Source organism: Littorina saxatilis, linkage group LG17, assembly GCF_037325665.1.
Source record: "Littorina saxatilis isolate snail1 linkage group LG17, US_GU_Lsax_2.0, whole genome shotgun sequence".
NCBI classification, from domain to species: domain Eukaryota; kingdom Metazoa; phylum Mollusca; class Gastropoda; order Littorinimorpha; family Littorinidae; genus Littorina; species Littorina saxatilis.
The window spans coordinates 15,659,723-15,670,453 of record NC_090261.1 but is presented as its reverse complement, the minus strand read 5'-3'; the positions used below and the strand labels follow the sequence as shown (position 1 = coordinate 15,670,453).

Sequence of the window (10,731 nt, the reverse complement as noted above, 5' to 3'; positions counted from 1 at the left end):
TCCATGTTGTAAGATTATACAAATGTAAGATGAAAAGATAATATGGCTCTTTTAGACATTTTGAGTTTTCGTGCTTTTTGTCTAAGAGTAAATTAAATTGGGACTACTTTTGTGAAGTTGCTAAGCAGGCGTACATTGTTTTCATCGGCGGTTCTCCGGCTCTGGTTGAAAATGGAGGTAGTAGAGGATACCAACAAAGTTTCCGAAGGTAATGAGTCCGAGATCAAGTCAGATCCAACGGACTCTCCTTCCGTTCCCGAAAAGACTGACGAGGAAAAACCAGAGGGAGGAGCCGCCGAAGGAGAAAAGGCCGAAGGGGAAGAAGGAGAAGATGGTGAAAAGGAAGAGGAACAGTTATCGGAAGATGCCGAAGCTTTGAAAGAAGAACTTGACAAAATTATTGTAAGCCCTCCGGAACCACAGAAAGTGTAAGTGTTTCGCTTTTGAAAATGCAGATTTGCTTCTCTGGATTCCAGTTACGATAGATCGAGTCTTTCACACACACATGCAGACACAAAGTGCAAACGTACAGGTACAATCTCCTTGTCTTGCTGCTGATATTATGGCAGGGTTAAATAATGTGAATATTTTACTTTAAAATCTATCTGGTCAAGGACATTTTTAAAATTTGTTCGTGTGTGTGAGTGCGCGTGCACATGTGTGTGCGCGTGCACATGTGTGTGTGTGTGTGTGTGTGTGTGTGTGTGTGTGTGTGTGTGTATGAACTATGAGTTAACTGTAAACACAGTTGAAGATAAACGCATGATAATGTTGTCAGGGTTGGGACTTTCGGAGGATGCTGTTAAGGCATGAGGCAATAGATAATTATAACAGAAAACTACTCCTGGCTTGGGAAGAAAAACGGTAACTATCGAACTTGTGTGCAGGGAGGAGATCTTTGACCCTGCTGACTTCCCTCCATCCTACAAGGACAACTTGCCCAAAGAACTGCTGGTGTTGCAGTATGCCGACAATTTCCGCCGCCAGTATGTTCACCTCTACAGGGACCGCAAGCCTCTCTTTCTTTACCCTGTCAATGAGTGCATGGTGGAGGTATGCTGAATGTGTGTGTGTGTGTGTGTGTGTGTGTGTGTGTGTGTGTGAGTGTGAGTGTGCTTGTGTGTGTGTTTTTGTTGGGGGGAAGGGTCTTTGTAAATTATTCAGGTAGTTGTTGTTGTTGAAATATGGACTCTTTTAGATGTGCATGCGTACTCGTACTTACCCACATGCAAGCGCAGTTACAGTCGAACCCACTTAAAACGAACACGCTAGTTACGAATTTTGACTTATAACGTATTAGTTTTAAGTTCCCAACTGAATACCTCTTTCTTCATGCTTAAAAAAAATGCTTGAAACGAATTCTTTGTAACGAATTTATGCTTATAACGAGCACTTTTTGGATTCCCAAGCATGCATAATGTCTGTAATTTACTCACGCTTATGACGAAATCTTTAAACTCGTCCCGAGATCGACATATCATGGGAATTTGAGAAGTTTGAATACATACATGTGTCAAAGTCTTCCCTTGCGTCGACTGCTTGAACCATTGCTCAACCGATCACTGAATAAAGTTAAACTGATTACACTGTACTCACAAAACAATTTCAAATTTAGAATCAAAGTGATTGATAACATGAATGACTGACTGACGTTTATTTCCTTCGCGAATACCAAAAACGAAACATCAATGTTTTGAACGGAAGCCATTGCCAAAAAATATAGATGCCAGAGTGGTTTCCCTTGGACAAGGGAAACCACACTCTCAACGTTTGCGTTCCCCGGTTCGCGATAGTTTATCAGTCAGTCAGTGCTTTCGATTTGGATTTGAACATCATGTTGCAACCCCCCCCAAAAAAAACTAAATTGGCCAAGGTTTGCTACCCGTCGCCAAGGTAAGTGATTCCGGACAAATGATAGGAACACCGCGAATGTGGACAGTGTCAGTGTGTGTGTGTGACCAAAAACGTAACAACTGGATGAAACATCTGTGTGCTCACTCTCACTCAAACTCAACAATCATCACTCAACATGAGACACACATGAAGTATGTAACTGAATATGTCACTTTATTGTCCAAACGTGAAGCAGCATGAAAGTTGCGAAAGAAACAAATTGAAACACCATAAAATGTACAAGACTTAAAAAAAAAAAAATCACAAAAAAAAATCAATCAATTTTCTTAATACGAATTTTGGTTAAGACGAACTTTTTTTTCGATCCCCAGTGATTCGTCTTAAGCGAGTTCGACTGTATGTGAAATCAGGTTTGAGGTAAAATGTACATTGATTTTTTGTGTGCTTTAAATTGGGTCACTCTTCCACCTCTGAAAAAATTTACCATCATTCATTTTAGTCTGTATTTCATATTCACAAGTTAAATCATTATTGGTTCTATTTCATGCAAGCTTTCCATGTCCACCATAGACTTTAAGCATAAAAATCATTTCTATTATATTTTTCCCCCAGAAATTTGTGTGCACCACTATTCGCCCAACCCAACTGCCGTTCAAAGAACTGTACAACTGGGACGGAGCTGCTGAATTTGTGGCAGACTACCTGGATTTTGAGACACTGGAACCTGCATATGAAGTGGTCAGTTTCATATTAGTTGATTTTTCTCTGATTAACTTTACCAAGTTGATTATCTGCATGCTAAGTCTTTTCAAATGTATTGACATCAGTTTTGTGAAAGTGTTATTACAGTGTTCTAGATGATCAAACGTGTAGCAAAGACCTGTACGCGTACGTGTAGATATTCACTAGTGTTCCAAATCATACCGTATTTGACGGATTACAAGACGCACCGTTTTATAAGCCGCACCCCCCGACTTTTAAAAAAAAAATTGGGACGAGCCACGTATAGGCCGCGTCACTATATTAGCCGCCGTCGAAAAAAATATAATCAGATCGTGTCAATCAATCAAAACAACCAGGCAAACGAAAGTACGGTATTTGGCGAAATCGGCTCCGAGAATAAACAAGTGAAACAAAGAAGAAAAGTGAAAAAGTTTGAAGAAAAATATCATACACACAATTTGTAACCAACACACACATGTAGTCCCGCCTGGAATAAGCTTTTTTGGGATGATTTACGACTTTTGCGCACATTTCGAGTAGATGAAAACACAACATGGCGGCTCTCGCTCCTCCAACTATCGCGAGACACAAAAAAACGAAATCTCGCGCGCGCGAGATCCTGATACATCCGGTGTTTCTCTGTACACTATCTTGTCACGATGACTTGTTGACAAACCAAGATTCACGAAAGAAAGAGAAAAGCGCCGAGTCTTGAGTTGAGAGCTAATAAAGTACCGGTAATCGCTAATCGAGCGAAATGAAAATCTGCGGCGACTTCCATTAGGTGAATGCTATTCAAGTTTAGGTAACGTTTTAGCCGCATCTTTTTTTTAGCCGCAATGTGATTTAAAAAAAAAAAGTCGCGGCTTGTAGTCCATCAAATACGGTACGTTGTTTTGCTCCCACCAAGACTGCAGATCTTGGCAAACGCGTGACGTAAAAACTAGATTTGATGATGTTACCCGCACACGTTCCCGTACACGTGCTGAAAAGTGCCACATCTAGATCTTGCTATTGTTGAAAGGGCACCCTTGGAGAACAAAATTATGGTTAAACTTTGACTTATGAAATTCCTAAGTTTTGTAACCTGGAGAATTAAGTTTAGGGTTTTTGCATCGTAATATTTTTGTATTTAACTTGAAGTATGCCCATGAGTTTGAGTGGGATTTCTTTTAGCGAACAGTTCCCTCATCCATGGCAAAACATTTGCTAATTGATATTCAACATTTATTGTTTCAGCCCAATCGTATGCTTTCACCTACCACAGTCCTAAGTCGTCAGAAAGGAAACTGCTTTGAGTACAGCACTCTCCTCGCCTCACTGCTGATTGCATCTGGCTATGATGCATATGTTGTCAACGGTTACGCCACCAGAGAAACATGCTTAGCTGATGAGACCAGAGAAATATGTCCCCTCTTGAAAAAGAAAGAAGCTGTGAGTATCTGAACTGGTTTTGTGCAACAGTCAAAATATTTACAAAAGATGTGGCAACGTACTATTGAAAGCATAGATCTAAAAATGATATATGTAAGTAAATGTAGCAGAAATGTATGAAGTAATATCTTCTTTTTTTTTTTTTTTAGAAATGCTTGATTGTCTTGTAAACATCATTTTCACAAAAAGAAAAAGGTATTCCTATAGTTTTTGTGTCTGTCTTTTGTATTATTTATGACGGATGAGGAGCCATTTCTTTTTTGTTTTAAAAGTCTCTTTTTGCTCTTTCATATTTTTCTTTCCAAACACTAGATGTCAATTTTACTTGTATGTGTTGAACAGGCCAAAGCAAATGAGAGGAAGAAATCCATGAAAAAGTACACAGTGAAGCCGCCAAAGGATCTGCGCAGCAAGTTTATTCTCAAGATGGAGGCAAGAACAGTGGCAGAGGAGAAGGCAGCAGAAGACAAGAGGAAAGCAGAGGAGGAACAAAGAGTGCTGGTCAGTGGAGACATTTGGATAGTGTTCTGTGTTTGCTGTGTTTTGTTTGTGTATTTGTCGACTGGATTGTGTGTTTTATTTGAGAAATGCCAAGGAGGCAAGCAAACGCTTATAGAAGAAAGGTAATTAGTGTAGATGTTGCAATGAGGCTTTACATTTTTGGTTTTTATGGTTTAGGGTGGTGAAGATATTTGTAATGTGCTGTGTGAGCATGTGTGTTTATTTGTCTAAATGTGACTATTAGGGTTTAACGTCCTCTTAGACCAACTGGTCTATATTGGGACAGGTATTGGTAATACGCTGAAGATATGGTGTGATACTTTGATTCGAACAAGCCCGCTGTGGCTGTCTTCTTCGACACACCAGCATTGGGTTTGTCTCGTCTAAGTATCGAAAATACGATCATGATAATCAGAGACGAGAGATGATGCATGCTTGTCTTCGTGTTTTCCAAGCCCTGAGACTTTCGCTGTGAACGTGGGATCTTTTTCGTGCGCATGTGTGCACACGGGGGTGTTCGGACACCGAAGAGAGTCTGCACAAAGTTGACTCCGAGAAATAAATCTCTCGCCAAACGTGGGGATCGAACCCACGCTGATGCGACCAACTGGCTACCAACTGTCTAAATGTGTGTATGTGTGTGTGTGTGTGTGTCGTGCGCACACATGCTTATTATGGACATATTCATAATAACACTTTTTCATTCTCCCGCAACATGTCCTTGTAATGCAGTGAACTCTGAATATTTGTTCATTATATACAGAGATCATCATTTTGACTATTGATGTTAACAGGAAATGGAGAAGCCACCACCAGATCCTCTTCACGGTCTGCGAGTTCACGCTTGGGTGATTGTGCTGTCAGGCAAGCGTGAAGTGCCAGAGAGCTTCTTCATCGAACCCTTCACAGGTCTGTCCCACCCTGTCACCAGCTCCAACTACCTGGGAATTGAATCCGTTTGGAACAACTTTAACTACTGGGTCGATATGCAGGACTGCTCAGAAGGTGTTGGGGTGAGAAGGCATTACGTTGTGTGCTTGATGCTTCAGTGATATATTGTTTGTGTTGTGTGAAGTATCTATTTGCACTTCATACTGTAGGTTTCCGGTCTTGTTCTGTTTTTATATTTAGTCAAGTTTTGACTAAATATTTTAACATCGAGGGGGAATCGAAACGAGGGTCGTGGTGTATGTGCGTGTGTGTGTGCGTGTGTGTGTGTGTCTGTGTGTGTGTGTGTGTGTAGAGCGATTCAGACTAAACTACTGGACCGATCTTTATGAAATTTGACATGAGAGTTCCTGGGTATGAAATCCCCGAACGTTTTTTTTCATTTTTTTGATAAATGTCTTTGATGACGTCATATCCGGCTTTTCGTGAAAGTTGAGGCGGCACTGTCACGCCCTCATTTTTCAACCAAATTGGTTGAAATTTTGGTCAAGTACTCTTCGACGAAGCCCGGGGTTCGGTATTGCATTTCAGCTTGGTGGCTTAAAAATTAATTAATGACTTTGGTCATTAAAAATCTGAAAATTGTAAAAAAAAATAAAAATTTATAAAACGATCCAAATTTACGTTTATCTTATTCTCCATCATTTGCTGATTCCAAAAACATATAAATATGTTATATTCGGATTAAAAACAAGCTCTGAAAATTAAATATATAAAAATTATTATCAAAATTTTTTTTTCGAAATCAATTTAAAAACACTTTCATCTTATTCCTTGTCGGTTCCTGATTCCAAAAATATATAGATATGATATGTTTGGATTAAAAACACGCTCAGAAAGTTAAAACAAAGAGAGGTACAGAAAAGCGTGCTATCCTTCTCAGCGCAACGAATACCCCGCTCTTCTTGTCAATTCCACGTGCACTGCCTTTGCCACGGGCGGTGGAGTGACGATGCTACGAGTATACGGTCTTGCTGCGTTGCGTTGCGTTCAGTTTCATTCTGTGAGTTCGACAGCTACTTGACTAAATATTGTATTTTCGCCTTACGCGACTTGTTTATTTTAAGGTAAAGCCATTCTTCACTCCCTTGTTATTAGCTGAATTGTGATTTTTGTGTGTGTTGAAAGGCGGTTGTTCCTTTTTGCATAAATGGTACAATAGTTTTTATTATCCTTGCAAATGGGGTTTGACTAAATTCTCTATGTTCATTGTCCTTGTGCATATGTATTTACTTTTCAAAGATTGAGTTTTCATTTGTACTAACTAGAGTGACAGGACGCCGTTTTGACTTTCAAATGATGAGATGCATAACAAACTTTTCTGTCTGTTTACAGATCATCAGTTATGACCTTGGTGACTGCACCAAGTGGGAGTACATGTTCCCTGGCCTGGACAAACCAATTCTGCAGATCCCCGAGGCTGATGACGACCTCATGCTAGATGATGATGATGATGAGGTGAGTGGTGTTTTACCGTGCATCCCCTCCCCCCTCTAAGACCTTCTTCTTCTTCTTCTGCGGTCGTGGGCTGAAACTCCCACGTACACTCATGTTTTTTGCACGAGTGGAAATTTACGTGTATGACCGTTTTTTACCCCGCCATTTAGGCAGCCATACGCCGTTTTCGGAGGAAGCATGCTGGGTATTTTCGTGTTTCTATAACCCACCGAACTCTGACATGGATTACAGGATCTTTTTCGTGCGCACTTGGTCTTGTGCTTGCGTGTACCCACGGGGATGTTCGGACACCGAGGAGAGTCTGGACACAAAGTTGACTCTGAGAAATAAATATCTCGCCGAACGTGGGGACGAACTCACGCTGACAGCGGCCAACTGGATACAAATCCAGCGCGCTACTGACTGAGCTACATCCCCGCCCCCTAAGACCTTCAAATCGCAGAATGGGTGTGAGAGGTAGGGCGGAGAAGGGATCTGTTTTCCTTTTACCGCTCCTGTTTTTCCATAAATGTGAGCCCCACACCCTACTTAACCATACTGCAGCATGACGTCACATTTGTATTGTAATGGTAATGCCAGCTTTCTTGTAAACAGTATCATCAGTGACTGTTGCTTATTTAAAATCCTGGTAGTGTGAAATGGGAATCATATGCATATTCATTTTTACATTTAGTCAAGTTTTGACTAAATGTTTTAACATAGAGTGGGAATCGAGACGAGGGTCGTGGTGTATGTGTGTGTGTGTGTGAGTGTGTGTGTGTGTGTGTGTGTGTGTGTGTGTGTGTGTCTGTCTGTGCGTGTGTGTGTGTAGAGCGATTCAGACTAAACTACTGGACCGATCTTTATGAAATTTTACATGAGAGTTCCTGGGAATGATATCCCCGGACGTTTTTTTCCTTTTTTCGATAAATGTCTTTGATGACGTCATATCCGGCTTTTTGTAAAAGTTGAGGCGGCACTGTCACACCCTCATTTTTCAATCAAATTGATTTAAATTTTGGCCAAGCAATCTTCGACAAAGGCCGGACTTCGGTATTGCATTTCAGCTTGGTACTTAAAAATTAATTAATGACTTTGGTCATTAAAAATCTGAAAATCGTTCATCTTATTCTTCATCATTAAATTATGATCAAAATTAAATTATCGAAATCAATTTAAAAACACTTTCATCTATTCCTTGTCGGTTCCTGATTCCAAAAACATATAGATATGATATGTTTGGATTAAAAACACGCTCAGAAAGTTAAAACGAAGAGAGGTACAGAAAAGCGAGCTATTCTTCTCAGCGCAACTATACTACCCCGCTCTTCTTGTCAATTTCACTGCCTTTGCCACAAGCGGTGGACTGACGATGCTATGAGTATACGGTCTTGCTGAAAAATTGCAGTGCGTTCAGTTTCATTCTGTGAGTTCGACAGCTTGACTAAATGTATTTTCGCCTTACGCGACTCGTTTTACTTTGCTCTCACAGGACAAAGATAAAGATGTGGAAAAATACTTGGACATGCCCCCCTCCTGGGTAGAGCCTCTCTGTCTATCACAGCGAGGTAAGCCTCTGTGTGTGTGTGTGTGTGTGTGTGTGTGTGTGTGGTGTGGTGTGCATGTGTGTGTGTGTGTGTGTGTGCCTTTGTCTGTTTGTGTGTGCACACATGTGTTTGTTTCAGTTTGTGTTTCTTTGTACATCACATTGTGCGTGTGTGTAAGTCTGTTTTTGGGGGTTGTTTTCACTTTGTTGGGGGGTGGGGGGGAGGTGGTATTGGTAATCATGCCAGCGGTAATGGAGGTCTGATAACATATATGACTGGATGAAGTTACTAGCAATATTGATAATTTCAAACAGAATGAGGCAGAACGATGTTAAGATATCAAATAACCAAAGGGAAGTAATCGCTCTTAATGCATACGACATGTGTAATAGAGTAAGCGAGAGTTGTAAGGTTCCGTACAACTCTCGCTTACTCTATTACACATGTCGTATGCATTAAGAGCGATTACTTCCCTTTGGTTATTTGATAATATTGATAATTGTTTACTATGTGTGTGTGTGCAGACTATGAAATGCGCTGCCCACAAGGGAAGAAGATCAAGCTGTACAAGCGAGCCAAGCTGGAGAAGTTTGCCCATTATCTCATGAAGGATGGTCTGGTATGCAGGCTCTCCGTCTTTGAGAACAGAGAATGTGAGTACAGTAGACTGTCTCTGGTAGATTAAAATATGTTATGTTATTTTTGTTTATGCCAATATTGATCTTTTCTTATTTTGATGTGAAAAAAAAAAAAAACTTTCCAAAATTCAAAATAAACAAAACGAGAATGATATGTTATTGAAACGTTTGATTATTAACAAAACAAAACTTGACATTTACTTATCGACAAAACAAAATGTTACATTTACATATAACATTTTGTTTTGTTAATAATTAAACGTTCCAATAATTCATTATTGCAGCTTTGCAAAGGAGATTCACCTTCAGATTTGTTATTTATAATTTTTTTATTCAATTAAAGGAAAAATACACCTATGTGGTACATGTAATAAAAAAAATTCTTTCTGTGGTGGGACACTGTCTTCTGCTTCTCAGAAAGAAAATACTGTATGCTGCATTTTTTCTGTAAACTTATCACCCTGATTTAATGCTTCCTGAGCCAGAAAACAGCTGAGCTGTTTGTTAGGTTTGTGACAGAATTGTAACTACAGTATCTGTAACAACAGCCACAGAAACTATCATCATATGATCATACAGTTGGACCCCCCACCTCCACCCTTCTCCACTTTCAAGACCCCCAAATCTTCTTCTTCTTCTTCTGCGTTCGTGGGCTGAAACTCCCACGTACACTACGTGTTTTTTTGCACGAGTGGAATTTTACGTGTATGAACGTTTTTACCCCGCCATTTAGGCAGCCATACGCCGCTTTCGGGGAAAGCATGCTGGGTATTTTCGTGTTTTTATAACCCACCGAACTCTGACATGGATTACAGGATCTTTTTCGTGCGCACTTGGTCTTGTGTTTGCGTGTACACACGGGGGTGTTCGGACACCGATGAGAAGTCTGCACACAAAGTTGACTCTGAGAAATAAATCTCTCGCCGAACGTGGGGACGAACTCACGCTGACAGCGGCCAACTGGATACAAATCCAGTGCGTTACCGACTGAGCTACATCCCCGCCCTCCCCCAAATCTAAGACTACCCCTTTTAAGACCTTGCTTTTAAAAATTATCGGTTCATAAATTTGCCTCCATTTTAAGACTCTCCTTTTGAAGACCTGATTTTCTAATATTTTTTGAGGTGTTACCCGGGGGATTCTACTTTGATGTATAAGTCCACCGAAAAAAATTGATGCAAGAAGGGATCGTGACAATTTGTTGTTCCAGTGACAGATTTGATCATGATCAAAGAGTTCTACCAGCACCGAGAGGACAAGCTGCACAGTCGTATTCACAACCACTGCACTGGCTGGATCACAGAGGGCTTCGACGAGGGACGCTCACATTGTCTCAAAGGTAGCTTTTATTCCTGTTGCTTTGTCTTTGACCTAGAGGGGAATTAGTGTCCACAACCACCTCACTGGCTGGATCACAGAGGGCTTCGACAAGGGACGCTCACATTGTCTCAAAGTTAGCTTTCATTCCTGTTGCTTTGTCATTGACCTAGAGGGGAATTAGTGTCCACAACCACCGCACTGGCTGGATCACAGGGAGGCTCACATCGTATCAAGGGTTAGCTTTGATTTCTTCCGTTGCACTGTCTTTGACTGTAATAATGACGAGTGTTTACCAGAACGCTTTGACTTGGCTTAATGTCTTGAGTCAC

General features: G+C 40.6%; 1 protein-coding gene across 1 annotated transcript in view; it reads left to right on the top strand.

Annotated features, from left to right (window-relative positions):
* The first annotated feature begins 141 nt into the window (after positions 1-141).
* Positions 142-10,731, top strand: part of LOC138952923 (dynein regulatory complex subunit 7-like) — a 31,313-nt gene continuing 20,723 nt past the window's right edge. Inside the window, exons 1-10 of the mRNA XM_070324677.1 lie at positions 142-428; positions 888-1,053; positions 2,467-2,592; positions 3,817-4,011; positions 4,354-4,512; positions 5,307-5,525; positions 6,796-6,918; positions 8,390-8,465; positions 8,969-9,097; positions 10,293-10,421. Coding sequence (XP_070180778.1) covers positions 172-428; positions 888-1,053; positions 2,467-2,592; positions 3,817-4,011; positions 4,354-4,512; positions 5,307-5,525; positions 6,796-6,918; positions 8,390-8,465; positions 8,969-9,097; positions 10,293-10,421 — 1,579 coding nt within the window. The 5' untranslated portion in view covers positions 142-171. The remainder of the gene's footprint in view (positions 429-887; positions 1,054-2,466; positions 2,593-3,816; positions 4,012-4,353; positions 4,513-5,306; positions 5,526-6,795; positions 6,919-8,389; positions 8,466-8,968; positions 9,098-10,292; positions 10,422-10,731) is intronic.